Genomic DNA, 25,645 nt, shown 5'->3' on the forward strand with positions numbered 1-25,645 from the left:
TCGAAAAGCAAAAAGTGCAACGCAAAGTGACGGATTATTTTAACGTGCTTTAATAAAAGCAAGTTCTGTGCCAAGTATGTATTATTCGCGATCTTCTGGAGTCCGTTTTGGATAATACGATTTTCGGATAATACGCTTTTATTGTCGGAGCCCGTGGGAATCGTATCAACGAGATTCTACTGTATCGTGCTTTCCAATGATTCTGTGGCAGTGAACTATGACCACCTCAAGAGCGGCGTGATAAATCGAACTAGGCTTGTGAAATCAAGCCATCATGGGCACTCTGCCAAGTTCGCACCTCGCCACCACAGAAGCCAACGTCAAAAGATACACGCCTTGACGTTATCGCTGCGCTGCCAATAAATGAGCTGTGGACTGCGATGGCGCAAAACGGAGGAACGCGCTACCGACTAACGCTTTTTTTTCTCTCGAATTCTCGGCGGTAAAAGTGGAGGGTGGGTTGATTGCGCGATAAATATGGTATCGTTTTTCAAGATCGCAAAGTGCCGTCTCAAGCCGATTTCTGTACATCAAATTATTGATATATCAAACTATTTCGCAATCCCCTTCAGGTTCGATACATCCGGGTTTGATTGTACTACACATAGTCAGTGATCTACTCGCGCAGCAATTTTAGGGACCTGAGTGCTAGTCACGTGTCATACCTTGTGGACATAGCCAGTCATACGTTGTGCATTGCCTGCCTAATCGGTGGTCCCTTAACGTCTATGTCATGGAGGGAGTGCACGTACAACAGTGCACCAGCTCTTTGTTGCGGCATCCTACAACTTCAAGGTTGGAGTATTGGAGACCATCCTACTACAAGTTGGTATTAGTCGTCAGTCTTTAATTAGTGATATCACATCTCTAAGGCTGGCCTTTGGCAGAAGGCGTCCTGACGACTTCCTTTCAGCATGAGGAAGAACATGTGCATTACAAAGCTTAAGATATCAATAACAGAAGCAACTTTCGGCTGACTACACTGTCGGCTGCGATACGGAAAGTCCAGTTAACACAAACTTTGGGTACAATGAATGCAGTCCCCTTGGCCGTCAGGTTCTTTATAACCAACTCCAGTTCTTTTTGACATGCAGCGACACTGCAGAACTCAGGAGTACCATTTTCAGTTTCACCACTATATTAGAACAGGGCAGTCATGGCCAGTTTCAAGATTAAGTAGCAAGCAATGAATTACAACCTCATGGATTAAATAAGTCAATTCACACGAACCACACCAAAAACATGATCAAACAGCTTCTGTTTCCTCAACTTTTTTTCTGTCCTGATGTTGAACTTAAGGCCACCACCACAAAGGAAGAATGTGCAGAAAAGAGAAAGTGAGCCCACCCTTGGGCAGCGTCTCAACGACGTAGTTGACAGCCTCCGGGATGCCCATCTCGTCGATGCCAATGTCAGACGGGTGGAACAGTAGCTCTGGCACCATGAACCGCTCATTGTTCAGCCGGATGAGCTGCATGCCAATCGCGAAGGAGAAGAATGTGCCAATGCCATGAAGTCACTGGATGACGCCTCAAATGAGCACGGTGTGAATGAAAACACAAGAGATGCTGCAGTGAAGTCTAAGCAGCATTTCTTGCAAACGAAGGTCATAACACAAGCAACACTTGTGGCCTGTGGGCAATTTTTCTCTCAAAATGCTTAGAGCAAAAGCAATTTCAATGCACCAGTCAACACTGCAGCATTCTGCAGCAATAGCAAGAGGGGGAAAAATTAAAGATAATGAAGCAGATGAGAAGAAAAACAATAAACAAAGCCAATCAGATGCATCCCTAACTAGTAGAAGGCGTTCTGGAGTTGTTGCCATGGCAACAAGGCAACAAGACGCAACTCACCCAAGAGTAATAGTACCTAGAAGCTTCACTGCGCTTTAACCATCATGGAGAGGTGCACGAATGCTGAGAAGAGGGGTGTACGTGGCTATTGCTGGGCATAAAACAGGGATACAGCCGTGACTCTTCTCAAGGCTAACCCCAGAAATGCTGTGGAAGTTTCCACGCCAGGCTAACACTTGGCCATCTTATTGAAGATGTGAGAAATGCACAACTGAAATAATTCGATCTGCTCACAGAGGAGTGCAATGTGACACAGCTAGCGATGCCCAGGCAGAATAGTGCATGTTTTGGCCCAACACCAGCCTAGATGAATAATATACCTTGCCTTCACTCCACTCCTGCAGTAGATGAAGCGCTATTTAGGAGACTCGAACAGATGGTGACAGCGCCTTTCTCCCCAGGTAATATTGACACACTCTACGCATGACTGCGGTAAGCTAGATAAGCAATATTGAAGTGCAAGAAATGCCAATCCGTCATTTCATGATGCTCATTAAAATAGGGCACTGCTGCATCAGTTTCAAATGCACACTCAGTTTGGCGTGCATACCATATTTAAAGCACTTTTTCCAGAAAGAAAAAAAAAAAAACGCACAATACAATCATGTGAATAATGGCATCGAGTGCGCCTACTAACTAGCACTCCAAAGAAGACAAAATGTTGGGCGTGCACGGAAAAGAATGCCTGTGGTTGCCAAGCAAGGCTAACAAGCCTATTACCTGGCCACTGCTGCTCGTTATGCTGTAAGCCATCGTCAAGAGAAAGGAGCCTGACTTTCCTTTAGTGCTTGTCTTATGCAGTTTTTAGTGAAAGGAACAGAAACCGTTGTCCACAGCCATGACACTGTGGCCACCACGACTGTATGGCATCTTCCGTCTTCCCCTGCCAGCATGCTAATGCCTTGGGCTATGCTTGTGATGACAGGATTAAGTGCGGCTCTGGAAAGCCACTGCCTAGGACAAGAGTGCTTATTGCGAATGCCTGCTACGTGCTCAGCAAGTGTATAAACAAGGTGTAATACTTTTGATAAAAGTCCTGAGCACTGCACACAACTTGACTCCCAAGACTGGCATCACTGACCAGCCAAGTTTCTCATTATGGTACACAAAGAAATTGATCATGGCGAATGCACACTTCGTGCAATTCGTTTCTGTACGCATGTCTTTATATGGTAAGAGAAAAGGTGAGATGCATTGGAACTCCCATCTCTTCGAAAGCTTGCCACAAGCTGTTGTGATCCATACCACCATCAAACGCTTTTGCATAATCAATAAAGCGGAAGAGATGTAGAATTGACAAGAAGCCACAGTCAGAGCTGAGCATGGCCTTACTGATGTTCCCGATTGATAAAGGAGTGAGACAAGGTTGCATACTGTCGCCCTGCCTATTTAACCTATATGCTGAGTGCATCATGAGGAAGGCCGGTCTGGACGAGTCTTCAGTTGGAGTGAAGATTGCTGGACAACGGATCAACAACTTTATAGATATGCGGATGATACCACTTTAATGGCAGAAAGTGAAGTGGAACTCAAGAGACTTCTGATGCGTGTGCAAGAAGAGAGTGAGAAGTTTGGGCTTAAACTGAACATTAAAAAGACAAAGATCATGGCGTCTTGCCCTATCAAGTCCTGGAGCATCAAGGGACAAGAAGTGGAAGCTGTGACAGATTTTCTCTTCTTGGGCTCCAAAATTACCCCGGAAGGAGACTGCAGCCATGAAATTAGGACATGCCTGCTTCTGGGAAAGAGAGCCATGGCTAGCCTTGACAGCCTAGTAAAGAGCAGAATCAGACTGCCAACCAAGATCCGTATAACTCGTGCTATGGTCTTTCCAGTTGTGATGTATGGACGCGAGAGTTGGACTATGAAGAAGGCTGACCGCCGAAGAATTGACGCGTTTAAATTGCGGTGCTGGCAGAGACTCTTGACAGTTCCTTGGACTTAGAAGATTCTTAGAAGATCAAATCAGTCGATATTGTCGACCATAAACCCTGACTGCTCATTGGAGGGTCAAATTCTAAAGTTAAAGCTCAGCTACTTTGGCCATCTGATGAGAAGGGAGGAGCCGCTGGAGAAAACTTTGATGCTGGGAAAGATTGAGGGTCACCGGAGAAGGGGTAGGCAGCGAACGCGATGGTTAGATGGCATCCTCGAGACACTGCAGATGAAGCTATGTGATATTAGGAAGACAGTGGGAGACCGGAAAGCTTGGCGTGATATGGTCCACAGGGTCACGAAGAGTCAAACACGACTGAACGACTGAGCTGAACTGAAGGGCCATAGAGGTCTCACAAGCAACAGAAAACATCTTTCCAAGGCCAAACACTTTGACCAAGCACCATTTTTTTCGCTGGCATTCAACAATACACAAATGGACTACCTCAAACAATCCAAGAGGAAAACCAATACCTATCCTTATCTCTGCCTTCAACTGCTATCTGACACAACAAGAAAGGTCTTTATTATGCTGTACCCCACCCTTTTTCACCAATTCCGGTAGTTCGGGCATCCACAATGTTTAAAACTTTGCAGTGGAACTGCCACATACATCAGAGGAATGAATACATAATTACGGCTGATATTTTGGACTCTGCAAATACTGGAAGTGCAGTTTTGCGGGCAAGCTAAGGCACCAGTGGGCGTCATTGCATCCCTCAAGATGCTGCACGTCATTGCGCAATGATCTATTCTGGATTAAATGTGCTGATGTATTGGTTTGGATAGGCATGGTCATTTATACGCTGAGCTATAGTACAACCTCAATAATTCGAACTCGGTTAATTCGAAATCCTGGATAATTCGAAGGTTTTCTGTGGTCCCGTATTTTCCAATGTAAATTTGGCCGGATAATTCGAACAGGCGGCCTGCGCCAGCCCGATTAATTCGAAAATTTGGACTGCTATGCGGCAATGCCTGATCCATGTTTCGCCGCAAACCCGGCGAAACGACGGCCCTACGGAGCCGCGAGGCAAAGCCACATAGTAATGGTGATGATTTATAGGCGAAGCGCCCCAGCGGGAGCACTCTCTGCACAAAAATCGGTCCACAGTGCGCCTCACGCACCGCCGAAACACGCGCCTGCAGAGGAGAAGACGTGCTTCACTGCAACACGGCGGGCATACCGGTTTTTATCATGTGACCTCGCCCCCACTCCATCCCTTGGTGTGCTTCGCCCACTCTTCCCCCGTGCCTCCGACGCTGCAAGTACGCCACCACCACCGCCGCGCCGGTCTCGCCTGCGCCATTTCTTTGTGTTGTGCGCTGTGGTTAGGGGTCGGCTACTGTGCCGTTTTTTTGGGCGGGACTGTGCAGAAGTGCTAGCTTTGTGACCGTAGCAGTGCAGAAATGCCAAAGTACAAGACTTTAACGCTGCAGCAGAAGTTTTGCTTGATCCAGAAAGCAGGCAAGATCGCTTGTTCGAAGACCGAGTTGGCCAAAAGGCATGGCGTGCCCCTCTCGACGTTGTCCACAATATTGAGCAACAAGTAAAAAATACTAGAGGCTTACGGCAAGACCTATTCTTCGAAGCGGTCACGAGTGCGGGCTCCCACGTATCAAGATGTGGAAGCTGCTCTGCTTCGCTGGCTGCAGAAAGCAAACGCTGCCCACCTTCCCGTCAATGGAACGCTACTGCGGGAGAAGGCCAACGACCTAGCTCTACAACTTGGGCACGAGGAATTTAAGTGCAGCAATGGATGGTTTTGCCGTTTTAAAGAACGCAATAATTTAACCTTTCTCACCGTCTGTGGTGAGAGCGGCAGCACTAACGAGAGCGTTGTCGAGGATTGGAGAAACCACACATTGGCGCCGCTGCTTAGCGAGTACGGTGCAGACGACGTTTACAACCTTGACGAGGCTGCACTTTTTTATAAGATGCTGCCAACAAAAACATTTGCAGTGAAGAACACCGCCATCAAGGGTAGGAAACAGGCCAAGGACAGGATTACTGTGCTGTTTGGCGCAAACATGTGCGGTAAACACAAGCTGCCGCTACTGGTCGTCGGGAAGACGGGGAAGCCTCGCTGCTTCAAAAATGCGCGGTTGCCGCCAAAGGATGAACTCGTCTACAGGCACAATAAGAAAGCCTGGATGACAGGTGCAATATTTGAAGAGTACGTGCGGCAACTTTACCGCAAGTTCGCGGCCACGGGCAGGAATGTCCTATTTGTCGTCGACAACTGCCTGGCACATGGCGACATCCCACATCTCCAGGCCATCAGGATGGTATTTTTACCTCCGAACACCACTTCGATCTCACAGCCGATGGACCAAGGCGTCATTCACCACACTAGGAAGATTTATCGGTACCACCTGCTCAAGCGCATGCTCCTTTTGCTACGACAATGGCAAGGAGTACTCCATCGACCTCCTCGGAGCCATATGCCTCATGGTGTACGCTTGGAAACAAGTGGAGCCCACATTGATCAGGCGGTGTTTAGAACACGCTGGTTTTTCCAGTGAAAGCACTGTTGATGCCGATGCAGACCACCCATGTACTACTTACTACTCTTGACGAAGAAGGAGCAGAGTATTGCGACCGCATCAATGCGCTCTGCGCAGAGGATGAGTCCAACGCAGTCGGCTTCGCCGAGTATATCAACATTGAGAGCGAAGAGCAGACTGGCTACTCTGACTTGGAGAGTGAGATCACTGCTGGTACGAACATGCGCGATGACAGCGACGATAGCGATGACGACACCGACGAGCCTCCCCGAGCACCTGCTCTTGGTGAAGTCATCGGATCGCTGAACGTTATCCGCAGTTTTGTTGAGTGCCGCGGTGGAAGTTCAGAGATGTTTCGTTTATTTGACCAACTCGAGAGCATGACCTTAGGAGCCGCAAACTACCGGACGTGGCAAACCAGCATCTCTGATTACCTTCAGTAGTAATTCAAAATATGCCGAATAAAGGTAACACGTTCCTGCAACGAATTTTTTTGCCTAAGTCTTATTTCTTGGTGTGTTCGGTTAATTCGAAAACCCGCTTAATTCGAAGATTTCTCGCAGTCCCGATGACTTCGAATTAACGAGGTTGTACTGTACTTCATGAGGCTCCGTGCAGGGGTGGATGTGCGATAAACACAGCCTACAAAAATAAGTGCATTATCATACTGATAATGCGATACTGGCACCTTCCCTCGTAGCTCAAAGATAACCACCAATGAGGAGCAGGTAAATAGAGGTAAAAGTGGGGGGCTTGTCTTCTTCTGGCGTGTTTCCTCAAATGGTTTGTTCGCAGCAAGCAACATGCTGTGGATGCCAGGAGTCTGGACATTCTTAAATCCACTCTCCTTCTTTCTTGCGCAACAATTTTAAGTGGACAAATACCACGGAGGCCATTCACAAAAGTTTGCTCAGATCTTTCTGTGAGAAAACTACAAGGTTAATGGCTGCCCCTGCTGGCTGATAACATGAGCAGCCCAGCCCTATAGAGAATGACTTCCACCGCCCAGACCTGTTCGTTGTCCTTGGGCTTTCCCGTAGTCTCCTCGAGGGGTCGCAAGTAGCCCCGCTTGATGACCGTGTAGTCGGGCAGGACGTAGTCTCGAGCTACAGTGTTTTCTGGACCATGCTTCCTGGGTATGACATGTCAAGAACAAATTAAAGCAAGTCAAACCGAACCCTTAATAAGAACACTGCATGCGACATTTCAGCACTCAACTGAGCGAGCGACTTTTGGGAAATAAAACGCTTGCAGCCCGACAGCATTGTAACAAAATTAAAGTTTCAGGCCAAGTTGGTTTGGGTTATGATAGGGCTCAATGTCCCAAAGCAACTCAGACTATGAGCCACGCCATAGTGGAGGGCTCTGGAAATTGCGACCACCTGGGGTTCTTTAAAGTGCACTGACAATGCACAGCATCCTTGGGCACAGCAGTCGAGTGCCCTAACCACTGCACCACCCTAATGGAGATCAATAGATTATGAAATGCTACATACACCGTTACATGCAAAGCAGATTTGCTTCATATTCTCTGAGCATGCTGCATTTAGAAGCAATTTTTTCGTTTCCTTTGCATCCTTCATTTCACAAATAAGGTGGCTTCTTGAGCCACATAGCAAATGCAGTAAATAATATTCCACGAAACAGCGAGCAGGGTAGCACAAAGTCTCGCCATTTTTATGCTGGCATATTTACCATAAGTAATAACATCAGTTTTTTCTTTGCAATTTCATGTCAATTGTGCACCTTCAGAAAGTACTCTCATGATGCAACGAGTATTTACTAGATAAGTTACTGCATTTAAATGTTGCTACTTCAATCCTTTGCGAATTCTGCATTTCCCAGCAAAAATTAACCACCAGTGTTTTGCAGTGAAAAAGCAACAAACTTAAGGCCTGAATATATCATTTAGGCAGAAAACTTTTCACTGCAATGGAAACAAAAAAAGGTGCGCACAAAAAAAAAAAAGAATAAGGTGCACCTTTTTTGACTTGCGCCCTCTTTCCATCACAGCCACTTTAAAGAGAAGCTGCATCATTTTTCGAGAATTTTGCAATATTCAAGGATTCAAATGCACATAGACCGTAAGTAATGTATGCAATGTTTTTCTGCACTAGCATTCAAACCGATGGTGCAATCTACGATTAGCTCTTGAGCTTCTTCTCACAGCACTGAAGTTCTGCGGAAAAGCTCGGTGATGACATCACCAACGGTAATATTTCTGATGTTCGTTGCCTTCGCCCATATCACGCTGCACATTTTCTGATGCCAGCAAACAACGTTTCAAGGGCTTTGTTTTCGGTAGCATTGTTTTTACTTCTTCAAACCAAGTGTGTCTATGCGAGAAACGTACCGGTACTGTCAATGACGTCATCATGCACCCTCCACCCGTCGTTTTGCTTTGCGGAAAAGCCTGATAGCTGTCATGGTTTTAATCGCTAATTGCGCTATTGTTGCAAATGCTAGTGCCAAGATAGTATTTCGTATTTGTAAAGGGAGCATGCGCGCGCGCGCGCGCGCGCGCGCACACACACACACACACACACACACACACACACACACACACACACACGCACACACACACACACACATGCACGCACGCACACACACACACACACAAATTCACAGAAGGTCGATAAGTTTTCCTACGGCCTAAGTGCGCAAGGAATACTTTTCGAAAGCATGTTACACCAGTGTAAACAAATGACGAGACATCTTAAGGGAGAAACGTGAGTTGGTAGCTCCTGCCAACTCAGCCATGTCATGCGTTCTTATTAACTCATACAGCTTGGCGACCGGTAAGACCCTTGCCAACTACACACCCATGATCTTTTGAGGCTGTGAGGCTTCAAACGGTTGCTGCCGATGCCTGCCGCACAATTTTTCCTAACCTAGAAGTAGTAATTGTCATGCGATAAAAAAAAAATAATGCTGGCATTGCCATGCCTGGCTAGTTTTATATGTTCCATATTTATTTGTTCACGTGATGAAAATTATTCTGCGCAAATTACACTGGACTATTTTGGTTCAAACACCGAACACAAAGAAAGTTTTGACAGTCTATGTTATTCGATATTGTAATTTAACGTCTGACCTCACCTGCATTTTTCGAAATCGTCGATAAACTGCAGTCGTCTGCCGCAGAACTTTTTGTCGTAGTGAGTGGATCAGTTGATTCGACAGGGTGCGCCATCTGGTGAGGTCTGCTTCGCCCCATTCAGAATATTGGTTGCCTTATAGTTCGCCAGATAGCATAACCTGTCAAATCAGCTTTCGCACTTGTTTTCATAGAAGTTTGTTTCCAGTTGTTTGGTGAATTTGGCTTCCAGTAACACCAAAGCTATGAACGGTAAAGCAGACGAATCGCTTGCCTAGGGTATGTGTGCTCATGAGAGATGTGCCAAACGACGCAGCCATCGACGGTGAAGTTTGTGAATGTGACAGCCAAGTTATGTGCTTTACATCCAGAACTGTGCAATCTTGTAGAAGCGTTGCAGCAAGCATAACGGTCACTGTCAACTGTTCGTCGCAACAGATTATTATCCTCAGATCATAAAACTTCAAAAAATTTCAAGGTATTCAAAAATTCCCATTAGCTTCGAAGCCCGAATCGAATACCATATTATTCAAGTTTTGATATCTGAAATGCTGAAACATTCACAAAAAGGCTAGTTCAAATCTAACCTAAATGACTCGTCCTAACCTTTCTTCCAAAAAACGTGTCAGCCAAAGTGCTGCCCAATTCTGCTGAAAGGGATTCCGACAGCTCCTACAATTTTTGTTTCATTAAAAGCCGATTGTTTCACCCTTTCTGGGTCTGTTGACGTTTGTCTAGCAGTGAAGGCTGCCTTCAGTCACCAAGAAATTCGCATTTAAAAACCTCCCTGTCAGTTCATTCAAACTTGTGATGCTAAAGCCCAAAGCAACTTTGCGGTCATCATCTTGAAGTCATCTGCGATGTAGGCAGGCAACTTGTATTCGCACCCAAAATTGCTGTCCATACGTGCTCTTCACTTCTGAAATCTGGCAGTGATGCATTCATTTCTTTTCTCTTTTAGGTTTTAATATAGAAGCCATGTTTTCTACGAAGTAATGTTTTGGGCTGCGTTTCGATGGAGGCGAAATGAAGTAGCGTTCGTGTGCTGTGCGATCCCTGTGCACGTTAAAGATCCCCAGGTGGTCGAAATTACTTCGTAGCCCTCCACTATGGCTCCTCTCTCATTCCACCTTCACTCCCACCTTCCTCCCTTCCCTTACGAAAGGCACGGTTCAGGTGTCCACATAACAAGTGGGACAGATACTGCGCCTCTTTTGCTTCGTGTGAACTAATTATTATTATTATTATTATCATCAGAGTGAGACACCTCATGAATGCAGACCAACTGCACTTTGTCCTTGGTGTTTTGTTAGGGCTCAAACCTGCCGCTCGCCAACGGTGTCCAAAATGCTGACCAGACATTCAAGGCAAATTCATACGTAGTCTACATATGACCAAAGGTACACCGAGGACAAACCAATGTTAGCCTGAATCAAAGGATTACGATACTCTTAGGACTTGTGCTGGAAAAAGGAGCTTATGTCAGCTTGTAAAAGCTAAGGAAAAGTAGAAGCACCGCACATATTTCACCCAAACCAAGTATGGTGATGCAAATACATTTTCCTTGTTCTCGGTCTCCCTCGCTACGTCACACTGACATACAATAGCAAGCACAGATCAGAGAGTCCATTTCGATACTGATCCCATCAGTCTGAACGGAGTGGGGAAGAAAACAAAATGTTCCATCTTGTAACTTTCTCAGCAACAAGTGCCTGTTTTGTTGCCAAACAAACTTCAGCATGGCCATGAAAAGGAATAAGAACTGACTTTTACTAAGAACACAAAACTCAACAGAATTGTCATGAGTGTTTTTTAAAGACAGAAACTTGCGTCTCAAACACCATGCTATGAAAAAGCACTCGTCTAAAAAAAAATGATGTATTCAAGATGATTTAATCCATCAGTTCAAAGTGAGTGGAGTTTGGAATTTGATGAATTACTACTTGCCATGTATGTTTAGATTGAGTTCAATCTCAAGAAAACATTTTTACTCATTTTTTGCGTGGCCTATGCAAGCTCCAGCCAGGCTGCGCAAATAAAGAATCTACTATACAAGCAAGTCTGGAGTGGTATTTCTTAGAAGACAGAGTCGCGCGGCCGTCGTTTACTTTAAAGGGACAGAACACTGGAATTTAGGTCTCAAATATGTTTTTGGCGCAACGGGAAGATTGATGTCTAAAATGTTCGATTCGATAACAGTTTTGGTAGAAACGCTATTGAGAATTTTTACCGAGAATTTTTCGATCAGTGCATGTGCCCGTTTTTATGTAGTCCAATGCTAGAAACCATGAGCAGTGAACTGCAATGACGACTGGCAGTCGATAAAAATGACGTACTGGAAATAAATATAAATTGCACTCACCAGGCAGTAATTTGACATTTTTTGCTTAGAGTAATGTCCTTTTCAGTTTCACACTCAAGGCTGTTACGGCACAATAATGCACGCCTCTTCGACGAAAGTTTTATTGGGTACCATCATCGCTTCATTCACGGAATTCCAAACATTGTGGCGCCATCTAGTGGCAAAACCTGAAAGCATGCCTCTTACGGTGCGAAATGGGTGGTTTTTATTCAAGGACGAAGTGGAGAGAGTGCAAAATATAATGAATTATGACAAGTACACCTAGAAGAAAAAAAAGAAAAATGTGCACTTACGAAAATCAGCGATATTTTCCTGACATGTAGTCCCGTAGGGTACTACACTGAAAGTAACAGGTTTTCTCCACAACATAGCCCCTCAGTTGTTTTTATGTTATTTTTAATGGCAAATTTAAATTGTAAACCCTCTCTTTTCTGATATTGTAGTGCTCGATCTGTACTATACAAGATATATTCTCTTCATCTCCACGATAATCTCATGACATATTTGGGCCAGTGTTCTGTTCCTTTAAGAAAAAACACACAGATGTAGCTGTCCATGGTGACCACTAAATTCATGAACACAACACTCTGATTTGCATTTAAAATTTTTTCCTGAATCATGCGGCCCTTGAGGACAGCACTTTCATTTCTGAAACCAACCTCCACCCGAACTGCACTTCGTAAGGTGGAAAAACTCAGGGATTTTTTTTTGGTTTTCCATCCTTTTGGTCGGTGTATTCCACATTCGTCAGAAACCATTCCGACCAGACGGGATTCCGTAAGACCCTTGACCTGACTGAACTAAGCACCAAAGCGCCAGATCACCTGAGTGATAGCCTCGATCCGCTTGACCCCGAATTCTAGCGCAATAGTTTATTTTACAAGTCTGACCACAACTAGCCTCCTGGGGCCTTGACGTCACAGTGAAGGATGGATAATTAGCCAGCTATCGATTCCTGTGCTGCAGCCGATAACCGCGCTTCATTTCTAAGGTGCAGGCATATTTTGCTGCCACCTGTGGAAACCAATGTTACTAGAACAAACTCCCTTTCACAGCTCCCCATACCGCTCAGTGGAGGAGCGTGTCCCCGGTGGCCATCGCAAGAACTAGCGGCGCTGCAGTCAACTCTTGCTCCTTGCCGGGTGCGTCTTCTGCTACCAGCGGCCGGTACACACATAGCTTTTGCATGCTGCGTTGCATTCTACGTGGCTACAGTAAAATTACAACCACATTACAACAGCTTTGGTTTCAAAGCCATGCATACCTTGGAGAATGCATGTGTGTTATGCGAAAATTCACTTGTTAATGCTATGAAACAAGTGTGATAGTGCCGTCGGCTTGCTCACAAGCCCCATTTCTTGTTACTCCCTGGCCTGTGATTTGTAGTGTGTTCTTTTAGGGCATAGATCCTGTCATGCAAACAAATTAGTCAAATTTTCAGTGCATAGGAGCCCTCTAACCTTAGAAGGTAACGCAGAGGGTGTCCCATTTACTGCTGCGTTGCACAGATTGCCTCCATAATATGCAGAAATCAGCTAGCCTGGGCAGCCTGTCCATGCAATGCGTGGAGTCTGGCTACTCGCGTCAAACGATATAGTGAGCACAGGTTAGGAATAAATGATCTCTGTCATCACTTAATCAGATCGCTTCTTTGTGTCTTACTTTTAAGGTATGGGATGAAACACTCTCGCACTCTCGTATATAGCAATGTAAAAAAAAAAATTTGTTCGCTATGTCGTCTAAAACAACATCAGATGTGAAGAGGTATTTAATGAGTTTACTGAGAGAGGAATCAGTGAGAATGGGGATGAAAAATGACTGAACAAGCATGAGTCTATTCGAAAAGCTTATTGCGAGTAATCACAGAGAGAGAGAGAGAGAGAGAGAGAGAGAGAGAAGAAGCCACGGCATAATTTTACTGCTTGTAGGGGAAATTAATGTAATTTCAAACTAGCAGTGAACTGCAGTTTTAAAACGCATATGATATTCAAGGTACCTACGCGCCAGAAAAGGTGTTAGAAGTTCATTGCATGAACATAAGGTATTTACTAACACAACAAGAAAAATTGATCAAAAATGCAGTCAACACTAATGTCGAATGCTAATGAAATGCAGCAAATCACCAGAACTTGATTTCATCAACATAAATAAACATTGCAAGATTACAAGCAATGCAGAGAACATTACACTTCTTTTTGGGAAATATTTGAGTGGGCAGCATAATCCTTTTTTTGTGTCTAGTGGGAAATGAGCGTGAGCTGTCCTAACTTCCCCTGACCATCTTTTGTTACATGTGAGTTTGTATTGCTTCAAAAGCATAAACCATATCTGCAGCAAATGCGCTTTAATGTGTGAATAATCAGGAGCTCATATGCTTGGCTGGTAGCTTATCTTGAGCTCAATCCGAAGCTTGTACGCTTTTCTGTTTTCTTGCCTCACAAAAATGCAGCTAAGAAGCCATTTGGCATTATACCACAGTCCAAGAAGGTGCTTGACGTGCCAGCCATTGCAAGTCTGGAAGCCCTTGTAGGCTCGCCGATATAGATCCTTTTCTAAGCTTTCTAGGTGCTTATCCTCTAATTGCGATATTTCTTTATCAGCTGCCACAGCTCGGAGCATGCGTCTTTTTACGCCACGTGCTCAGTTATTTCGAAGATGCTTTAGTTTTTGTGATCATCTTGCTTGTCGAATTTCTCTGCAGTTCTTATGATGTCTCCTCTCTTCTCATTGGCTATGAGTTGCAAGCCTCGTTGTTAATGACAAGTTACACACACATAAAAGACAAGTACAGGTAGACAACAAAGGAGATGGAAAAAGCGCAAAGTATCAACTGGTTTATTTGTATTGGAATGTCCTTATAGCCTCGTGCACAATTTTGTTTCACTGGCCTGCTTCAGAAGAAGTGCTACGTAACCAACGCTCAAGTCACACGAGAACTTTATGCGGTACTTATAATAACTGCCGTGACAACAGCTCACCAATGACACAAGTCTTCTCAACAAGCAAATTTCCTTGCCCTCATTGCTCGCCTGTTTCCTCATCACGAAAATGTCAAATTTCCTTCAAATTGCTAGTATTGTAACAAACTTAAAATGATCCAGACCAAAATCTGTTTGTGCAGCTCAGCTGTCCAATTTGCGCTACGCACATTGAAAGGCTCTCGTAATCTTGCAAGTTCTTTTCCGGCATTGCTGTCGAAACACACAGGCAGTGCGATTATTTCGGGGCTTTCTCTTTGGTTTAATGCCTTTTGAGTTTGAAATATGTGCCAGCAACGAAATAAGAGCTTCACTACACGAACTATGTCACAACAATGCTTCATTATAGTTCCTCTTCTAAATGCAGATAAGAAATTGTTCACTTCCAAGTAAGTTATCTCTTCTGTGCAGAGCTTGTACCCACCTTTTAATCTCGAGGGCATCTATCACTGACCCGAACAAATGACGGACTTCTAAGTAATCACTTCAACAGACGCCGTTGCCCCCGGTAAAAAGCTTGCAGGCCAGCATGAAGAGGCCTGAGGTTAAAAAAACTATAACAGAAAGCTTTATCTTAAGAGATAAGCGATAGCACCTTTAACGACGTCTCTTCAATCCGTCAATTTTAGGCATCGAGAGGCTGGCACATAGTTTGGCAAAGTGTTAAACGTCTGTTTGGTTTAATTTTAGGAGAAAAACGCACAATCTTCTCAGTGCACGCGCTACTTTTACAGTGAACGGCATTGAATTTGAGGCACACATATATGTCGGCGGCTTGAATCCCTGTCACAAGCAAATCTCAAGCCGGACAAGAAGTTGGATGCTAAATAAGAAGCGAAATTGCATAGCAACGCACTGAATGCTGCAGAATTAATGGCTAAGTTGTAATTTATTACGAAATGATGTGCATATTTTTTGGATACGTTTTTCTCAATTCTGGATTACGGCGAAAGTGACGCCTTTTTACCTGGGCGAGCTACATCTGATATCACGTAATAAAAAGAAAGGAAGCCGAAAAGCAGACACCGTTACTAGAACGTTGGTGCTGCAAGCAAGTCAACAGTGCCGTCACACTTGTTTCACAGCATTAACGAGTGAATTTCGCATCACACAAGCGCAGGTAATGTATGGCTTCAAAACCAAAGCTGTCATCATGTAGTCATAACTGCACTGCAGCCGTGTAGAGTGCAACGGCAGCACGCAACAGCTATGTGTGTGCTGGCTGCTCTATGTTTCCGTGCCGTGTGTAGCAGACAACGGGCCCAGCAAGGAGCAAGAGCTGACTGCAGCGCTGCTGGTTCCTGCAACGGCCACCAAGGACACATCTCTGCGCGGAGCTGTAAAACAGAGTTTGTTCTAGTAACGTTGATGGAAACCTGAGCAACGTTTCATAGCCTGCTGCGTGATGAGTTGCAGTGTGCGCTCAACGACTAACCATAAGCTCACTCTGTGCATTTGTGAGAAAGGGCATACTGCATGCGCCACTTCTTCGGGGAAAGCTCTAGAGGTACGGTTGAGCTGTGCAGACACTTCTGCTGTGCACATCAATGGCCTGCCTTGGGGTCACATGATGCACATCTTTAGAGGAGTCGCTTGTTCCACAGAAGGGATACCTATGGCTGACGGAAAGGCAAGCACATTTACGATTACAATTCCCAGCTTAACTTCAATCCATAGGTGGCGTTTGCTTCCAGAGAGGATAAGTTGTTAGTTACAGCATACATGTTACAACGCAGTTCATAGACCCATGTGAGTTTGCATCTCTTTCGGTCAAAGCTGAGAAATTCTGCACCAATCACGAGCAGAAACCAGCAGGTTTGAACAATCTCCAAATGCCCTACATAGTTTCCTATGCATCTCCTACGCATCTACTATGCACACTTATGTTACCGATGGTGACCACTGCCTGATGTGAAAGCATTTGTGGCTGTTTAGACTGGTGCTTTGTTCATGCAGCCCCACGCGACATGTTTTACAAGCCCGTGAAAATTCAAAGTACTAGCTTGCGAACGCTGCCTAGAAGGTTTGACATGACAATATGCGAGTGCTTTGTGCAATGGCTTGTACAGTTCTCATGACGACCTTCCAAATTAATCTCATCCTCATACGCCATTCAGCCCCAAGTCATGGGCAGTATATAAGAGACATGCACCTTTGATACTATCTCCTCTATCTTTTGATGCATTTTGTGTATTGGTATTAGGTATCGTGTGCTGAAAACGAAAGTACCGGCACTGAAAATACATATTTAAAGTATAATGTATTTTAACACCACCACAGCAGGGCGTACTGACTTCCTCAAGCTATTCTCGACCAACACAAAGCTCGGAGACATCACTCCGGCCGCGTGTGGGTGACATGTGGACCTACCGGGCGGTGGCCATGTGCTCGTTGAAGGTGGTGGAGACAAAGCAGGCATCCTCCTTGACCTGGTTCATGACGTACGTCTCATCCATGACGTGCAGCTGTCGGTAGGAGATGATGTCCTTCAGGTGGTTGGTCAGCGCCTTGCCTCCTAGGTTTATCCTGCACCCCAGACCTCTAGGTCACACCAGAGACAGGTGCGTTCTCACTCCGTAGCACCACGAGAAAAGAAAGGCTGCCACGAAAAAGAAAAGGGTCATGTTTTTCTTTTTTTGTTCTGATGTTGTAAGTCTCTTTTATATAGCACTGGCGTTCTTGTACTAAAATTTCTTTACTATGGTGAAGCCCTCTCTCATGTAGTGACACGCGTGTTTATAATAAATTAGCGCAGCCTCTGCAAATCCTTCGAATACATGACATGTTGGAAGTGTGGATGATGTGATCATCCAGAGCAAAATAGATTGCTAGATCCCTGTTTTACTGTACTGGCAAACACCACTAAGTCCTAAGTTGAGATCTTTTTAAAATTTGTTGCTTGTGACTAAATTGATGAAACATAGCGCACTCATGTAGTTTTTGGTTCAGATTTCAAAAATATATAGTTATTTTTCTCACGAACCAATTGGATTTAAGATAATTAAGGGCAATGCTTCATTGGCTGTGAAAACAATAAGACAACAACCGCTTAACAAGAACACCCTATTAGCATGTTGCTGGATACTAGAATGAACAAGGAACGCAATGTCCCCAGCAGTCTTTTTTTGACTGAATGATTATTTTTCATTTTAATGCATATTGATACTCGGCAATCACAATGTGGGAATACCGCAGTTATAAAAAGTGTGTTTTATAAAATTTCAAAGCAACATGGTATGCCAGATGAAAGGGATTCCACCACAGCTTAACTGGAACAGACTCGGTAAAAACAAAACTGGTGGAAGCCACCGAATGAAGGGCATCCTTTGAGTGACATCCGCCATTTCTTTTTCGCGTTGTATCTGACCATAGGAAGTCCATAGGAAGTTGGAAAGGCATACTGGAGGGGATGAAAACCGACCTTCGGATGCCGGCCTTGATGAGCTTGCCCTTGAGGAAAGGGGCGATGTGGGTGAAGGAGTAACCGCTGTCCACCACCACGCAGGCCAGCTCCCGCGCATGTTCCTTGCGGTACTTGAGGGCACTCAGGGCACCCGCTGAAGGGGTCAGGAAGAGGCCGAGAAAGAGAGAGAGGAAATTTGCGACTATGCATGAGGCTACTGAACACATGCTGCGAAAGTCTGACATCACAAAAACATACAAGTCATTCAAAAATGTAAACTAACAAGTACTCTCGAGGATCACCTTCCTTCCAAGGCAGATGCACACTGGTAGGCCGCAGTATTTGAAACCGGTACAAATTACCTTTCAAAATGGCCACAATGTTTGCACAAACATTCAATCAAACAGTGTACACCAATGCACTGGTCTAAGTGTAGAAGAAAGATGTGGTCTTCTGGAACCAGAAGAGAATGCTTCCGCTTCATTTTTTCACCATATGCGCAACGATGAAGGCTGGCATTTACTGTCCCACATTGGGAATGTTGGTGCACAGGCCATCTGCAGCATATGACAGGGACTTCTCTCAATAACCATCACACTGCTTCGTAAAAATGTTCGCCTGTGCTCCGCCTACAGCACATACTGCGCAGCAGTACAGTTGCCGACCGATTTTTCGGACCCACAAGGGGCCAAAAGCGTCTGACCAAGCAGCCTGAAAAAAAAAATAAAATAAAAAATTAACTTTTTTAAAAACATCACTTTATTTACCGAGTGGCTCGAAAAACTGGTAAACATGTTTCTGCGGCAAAACCTTGCGACTGTAGAAGTGGTGCGATGTTCAAAGAGGTTCCGTGCACCGGCAAAGAGCTGCTCCCATCAGCCCCTTTTTTTTCTGTCCCGTGTGAAAAACAAAGTGTGACGATTGCGGCTCTCTCCAAGGGGGCGTCGCGCTGTGCGCACGTTGGTTTAAAAAGAAAAGCGATGCTGTCTTACTAGCTCCAGCAACCGTCCGAGCTGGAATACGAAGCTCTCTCAGAGACCGTGCTTGGTAGGGGGCACACGGTGTATCGTACTAGATTGACGTATAATTTTTTTCCCTCCATGCTCAGGCATCGCCATCTACAAGCAGACTTGTGCCAACGCGTCTCCGCTCGCGTCCCGGTGACCAGCGGCGCTGGCGCTCCCGCTCGGAGCTACACGCAAGCCGTGATGTATTGTCACGTGATAGAAGCACGCTCCAAGCTAGGATTGAGCAATTTCCCCTTCTTCAGGGAATAGCCGGGTAGCATGCGATCCCTAAGCAACAGATAAGTTTAGCAAGCTGTCACAGTGGGCGTCCTGCTACTTCCTATCTCATATAGATTTCTTCCCCACACCCTCCTAACACAAACACAGGATATGTACATGTATAGTTTTACAACTTCACATGTAAACCCTTTTGAGCCTCAGCCACTCCTTTTCATATTGTTCTGCTGCTGACAGTTATGACAGTTAACTGCTCAAGCAACCTATCCCCGAGGGTATTAATAAATAAACTCAAGCGTCAGTGCCTTGGTGTACTGCCGGAAAAAAATTTGCATGAGCATGGTAACCAGTGACGTACTATGCTGTAATATGCATGTCTTCCTGTGAAACCACACTTGCCGATGGAGGCTCTCGTTACCTCACTAACTAAATCACCGTCGTTCATAATGAAGACTATGCTAACAACTACGTAAGAGTACCTAAAAACAATACAATTCCTGCAGTCCTACAAAGGAAAACACGAACACTAAGGCTTCAATAGCCAATTTATCACGAGGATAACAAATAAGCAGGCTAGGATGCTTCATTGCAAGGCATCGTCATTACTGCAAATGCAGCCACCAATATCCTTTCGAAGCAGATAAGAGTGCCTTGCAGCTCACATAACACCCCCAGATTAGACAAATATCGCACTTCAAGAAACAACCATATACTGGTGACAGCCCTCTTAACCCTGCAACCGAATATTTTAATTTTCTTGTAGCCTGCATTAGCCTGGATCTTGTTCACTTTTGATTGTTCTAGGCACCCCTATGAAAGACAAAAACCATCCAGCCTTTAGTGAAAGTAGGACATTACTGTGAGGTAGAGTTTCAGTTAACAGCCAAGACACAATAGGCACCACATTACCATCATCATCACCATCAACCGGACTATACCCACTGCAGGGTGAAGGCCTCTCCCATATTCCTCTAAATAAACCCAGTTCAGTTTTAGGTGCATCCACTTGACCCCTGCATATTTCTCAATCTCATCCACCCAACTAATTTTCTCCCATCCCCTGCTGCTCTTTCCTTCGCTTGGTTGTATAGTGCCTCCAATGGAGAGAAAAAAAAAAGGAAGATCCTTAAGGCTGTCCCTGACCTGGCCAGCACTGGTGTTTTGCTTACCTGTGGTGAGGAGCAGTGAGTGGAATTGGTACTCCTCGTAGAGCACCTCCACCAAGCTCTCCCGGATGGAGGCGAAGTCAAAGTACGGCTCCGTCAGGATTAGGCAGGTCTCCTCAAACTGACACTGGGGGGAGGGGACCATGACAACAATTAGATGGCTGCCCGTGCCACCCACCTGCGCCCACCTGTAGCCTGCCAAGGTTGCTCGTTAATGCTTGGCAAGCAGCCCCTTTATGCCATATCCTAACTTTTTGTTCATGTGCAGTTTGAGAACAAAATGGTTTGGTTTGGTTTGTGGGGTTTAACATCCCAAAACGAGCCAGGCTATGAGAGACGCCATAGTGGAGGACTCCGGGAATTTTGACCACCTGGGGTTCTTTAACGTGCACTGACATTGCACAGCACACGGGCACCTTGCTTTTTGCCTTTATCGAAAAGCGGCCGCAAGGCCGGGATTATGGCCCATCTACATTTAGCATTAATGTTACCGACAATAAAGTACAGTAAAACTTACTTAATTCGGCGTCATTGGGAGCGAGAAAAATGTTCGGATTAACTGTGCTTTCAAATTAACCGAACTCCGTGAAAATCTCGCCCAGCCAAAAAATTTCATACCTAATGCACACCATGTGGGGACCGTTCATCATTCAACTGGGGACACATACGTTACGTCCAAAAGAAGACAAACATCATTGATGTGTCCCACAAAGCCGTGCCAACTGGCTTCCAGCGAGCTGGCAGGTACATAGTGGATAATTCCTAATATCACGGTCTGCATAAGTGAATCGGCAACTAATAGACGGCATTGGGACATTGCATTGCTCCATCTGTCAATCTGATAAGATTGCTGCCTGCTCTGTTTGAAACTTGAAAGCGGCATGCACAAGGCTGCTCGTGATAAAATACGTGGCTTATTGAGACGAAAGCCTTACATGACTATGTTCACGATTTCGTGCCAGATGGAAATGGAAGAAAAACTATGTCAGCATGCCTTACGTTGTTCAATAAGTAGTTAGGAGTGAAAGAATGATTGTATGAAGTAGAAGGTGAAAAAAAAGCCGCCAAATAGCAAATTTGGTGGATTTGAAGAGATTAATTAATTACAAGCAAAAAAGACAATTAAACTTCAATTAAAATGTTGAAATAGCCACGGATGTCGATATAGACCTTTGAATTTTTGTCTTCCTTGGCGCTGCCATATTATTCACTAGACAGTTGTGCATACTCCGCGCAAGCACTGTGGAAGTTGCAGCGAAACTGGTTTCCGAATGTCCAGAGAGGAGGAATTTCGATGACTCTCTCGCCTGATGCAAAAGTCTACAGTGCGAGGATGTGCAGACTGGTAGTGACATCAGAATTGTGGCAAAAGAAGCTCCACCAAGATGGATAAAGGGTTGGAATAGGTTATAAGGTCATTAATTAACACAAAATTACCAGATAAATAATAATTAAGACAAAAGATGTTAAAAAAAAAGGCTGCACTCGCAGTGACGTTCCACTAGCATGACTGCCATGGCGACCGCCGCCGCTGACGTTACAGCATATCCTAGCACAAACGTAATGTAGAATGCCATGGCTATGAAAACGCCACGCGGTAGGAGCGGCGCTGTACTCCCCACACCTGAATGAGCACAGCAACGAACGTGTGCCAAGGAACAACTCGCGACAGGAGCAAGGGCGTACCATCCAATCTCACTCATGCAGGAGAAAGCATGACAAATACTGTGCCTTTCCTTTCCTGTAAATCAATTATAATTGTATATAGCACTGCAACGAATGCACACCAAGAAAAGTAAATTTCCACAGTGCAGCAAGAGCCCTGGCCTTGACAACAAAAGGTCTACAAGGGGGCGCAATATACCGTGTGCAGCAGAAACGCTCACGCTTTCGCATTTCACCGGTGCAGTTCTGCAGTGCTCTCAGAATTTTTCTCAAATTTTCAGTGGCAAGGGCGGGGGAGGGGGATATTATTCAATTACGTGAGTAAATGCCATTATAGAGATGAACATTGAGTCCGTAGGTCGTAGGCGTAGGTCGATGTTGCGCATGCTGTCCCCCCCCCCTGTCAAAGGCATGGAGCAAGAGTGGTTCCATGCCAGGACATGTGCTGGTGCTGCTATGAGTCGGAGAGGCTTTGATGCCAGCACCTTCCCTATACACAAGCATTGGGGTCGGGCTAGAGAGGGCCAAAGAATGCGCGCACCGCTGCCTCCAGTACAGCCGCGCCTTGACGAAGCACCGTAAGTATAGCCGAGTTGCAGGTCTCCACCTCTGCAGGAGCGCACTTCGGCGGTCGGCAAGTGCTTTTCTGTGCTGGGAGCACCGGGGTTGAGGAGCTATGGAATAGCAAGCATAAGCATCACTTTGAGACGGCACTTCGCGGCTCTGAGGTGCCGTCGCTTTTTGGTTTGTGGCAAAATTGGGATCCAGCATTCCAGCAAAGCATTGAAAACCTTCCAATTAACAGTGCTGGTGCAGGCCCCTGCTTCTAACTGCAGGGTTAAATTTACATTAGAAATTATGAAACCGCAAAAAATCTTTGAATTATCTGGGATATTGAATTAGGCGAGTTCGAATTATCGAGGCTTTACTGTATTTGTGTTACCATTGCCATTGCAAGTTGCTTTTTTGAACTGTCTTCTCTTTTGTATGATGTCACTCTACTACTGTAATGCCACACTTAGTGCCGCTAAATGAAAAAAATTAAGTGGACTCTTGCTAAGATTAACTCAATTAAGACAATGTAGAAAAAATGTAAACTGATTTACAGGAAAGAAAAGCACTGTATCTGTCACGCTTTCTCCCTGGACACCTGAATCGTGCCGCAAGGGAAGGGTTCCAGGAAGGTGAAAGTGAAAGTGGAAAGAGAGAAAGAGGAGCTGTAGTGGAGGGCTAGAGAGTAATTTCCACCGCTTAGGGATCTCTAATGTGTCCCAACATGTCAGTGCAAGCTCACGGACACCTCTCCATCTTGCTTTAATTGAAATGCAGCCGGCGGTGGTTCGGTTTGAATTCAGGTACTCCGGATCAGTAGTTAAGCATCTTGACCACAGAGTCGCAGTGGCGAGGAAATGGGAGACCTTTCTGTTGGTCTTGCTTACAATTCGACAGGGAAAAAAAGATGCTAAAGACGAACTTTCACGAAATGGCACTTTGCCCAGTGTTGAGACGCACGACCCCGTCGACAAAAGAAAAACTATAAAAAAATCCTTTTCTCAAGAAAGAGTATGTCACAAGGTAGCGCCTAAACCCTTTCATGCAAAAGCAGGGTGGAGTCGAACAGTGCTTTCGTGGAGGGAAACTTCCTTGCCACAGCAAAGAAGGTAGAGCATGTTCGCTCACTGCAGAGATATCACGCAGCAAGGCCTTGGCACTGCATGTGATCTAAATGCCAAGTGTTACCTCCAGTCAGCTAAAAGATGTGTAGACATGGAGAGAATGCACTCTTTGACTAGAGACTTAAAATCTGGCAGTCCAATTTTCCACTGACGCGGTGCCGCAACGAGCCTTAGCGAAGCACGGAAAGAACCAGTAATCGGCGTCGCACGTGCAATGCCTGTAGGAGATGGAAATTCATGTGGTGTGTGCTCGGAGTAGAACGTGAGAAATGCAAGAGTTGGGAATCTGGGCATCACCAAAGGGCAAAAATATGAAATCCAAACGACAGTCACCGTAGAAGATTGAGAAAATGAACAGGTGAAGAAAGAAGGGAAAGAAGGAAAACTGGGCCAATCAGGGTATCAACTAGGAAAAATGACAGCGTGCTCTATGGCCTGAATTCTCAGATCACACCATGAACGCTGCAATGAATGCTCCTCAACATAACCGAGATAAATTTGAAAAGAAGTCCCTGTTTTTATATTAAATCTAGGCTTTCGTTACATGCAGTTCTCTCGTGAACACTCACAAGGGCCAAGTAGAAAAAAAAGAAAGAAACAAACAAAAATATACTATAGTACAGTCCAGCCCACTTATAAAAGCTGCAGATATAACGAACGCTCGCTTAGTATGAACGAGGGCGGTGCTACCGTCAAAATATATATTGGGGCAATCGCACAGTGTCTCACATAGAACGAACTGTTGTGACTTCAGCACTCGGTTAGAGCGAATGCGAAGTTGTTGGGTCCCCGTAGTTGGCCGAGCCGGCGGTGTTTGGCGCGGTTTCGGTTGACTGTGAACCCGCGGCAGGCGAATTTCGTGCACTTTGTATTCCTCTGACACGGCGCGAACACAGAGCGCACAAAGCGTCCCCCGGCGCCCCTTTGAGGGTAAAATAAAGTAAAAAAAAAAGAAAAAAAAAAAACAAGCGCGCATTGAAAAATAAAAAAGAAAAAGCGCACGCTCGCGGTGACGAAAGAGAAAGTGGCGCCGCCCGCGTCGCTGTGATGCATCCACGTGATCTGCGTCGGCCAATCCGGAAAGTCAGGCGCCTGCTCTACCGGCTCAAACCGGTTCTCCATTTGTTGCTCCGTTGCCACCCCGCTCTGAGGGCATTGCGCCATCGATACTTTCTGTGCGATGGCACTGCGTTGACATCGTTGCCGCATCAGTGCCTTTCCCAGATCGGGGAGTTGAAGGCTGCCTCAACGCGCAAGCCGAAGGGCTTGACTTGTGCCTGGTGCGATGGAGGACTGTACGCCGACCTTTTCAGGTGCTAAAAGGAAAGCTGTCGACATCGGAACGAAGATGGCCATTGTTAATGAACTTGTTCAAGGTGCAAAAAACTGCGAACTGGTCAAGAAGTATGGACTGTCGAAATCGACCATTTCAACCATTGCTAAGGGCAAGGAAAAGATTCTTGGTGCTACCGTGAATGCTGACCCGACGACTAGAAAGCGCCTTCGAAAGGCGACCTACGCGGATGTTGAGGACGCACTGCTGAAGTGGTTCACTGACACACGGTCTCGCAACGTTCCGATCAGTGGACCGCTGATGCTCTCCAAGGCTAAAGACTTCGCCTTCCTTTTGGACTCTGCCGATTTTAGCCCAGGCAATGGATGGCTCCACCGGTTTAAGGCTCGCCACGGAATTGTTTTCAAGGCGGTCGTCGGCGAGGCCGCGTCTGTGAACAACGAGGACGTCGATGCGTGGCTTTC

General features: G+C 45.5%; 1 protein-coding gene across 2 annotated transcripts in view; it reads right to left on the reverse strand.

The window, feature by feature from the left end:
* Positions 1 to 25,645, reverse strand: part of Arp6 (Actin-related protein 6) — a 72,171-nt gene that overhangs the window by 30,841 nt on the left and 15,685 nt on the right. For both annotated transcript variants that reach the window (XM_084584932.1, XM_084584931.1), the window contains exons 4-8: positions 20,550 to 20,673; positions 18,155 to 18,290; positions 17,104 to 17,259; positions 7,308 to 7,428; positions 1,348 to 1,471 (exon numbers count right to left, since the gene is read on the reverse strand). In XM_084584932.1, coding sequence (XP_084441058.1) covers positions 1,348 to 1,471; positions 7,308 to 7,428; positions 17,104 to 17,259; positions 18,155 to 18,290; positions 20,550 to 20,673 — 661 coding nt within the window. The remainder of the gene's footprint in view (positions 1 to 1,347; positions 1,472 to 7,307; positions 7,429 to 17,103; positions 17,260 to 18,154; positions 18,291 to 20,549; positions 20,674 to 25,645) is intronic.

The sequence above is a fragment of the Amblyomma maculatum genome, chromosome 11 (assembly GCF_055883805.1).
Source record: "Amblyomma maculatum isolate TAMU_Amacu chromosome 11, ASM5588380v1, whole genome shotgun sequence".
Lineage (NCBI taxonomy): Eukaryota > Metazoa > Arthropoda > Arachnida > Ixodida > Ixodidae > Amblyomma > Amblyomma maculatum.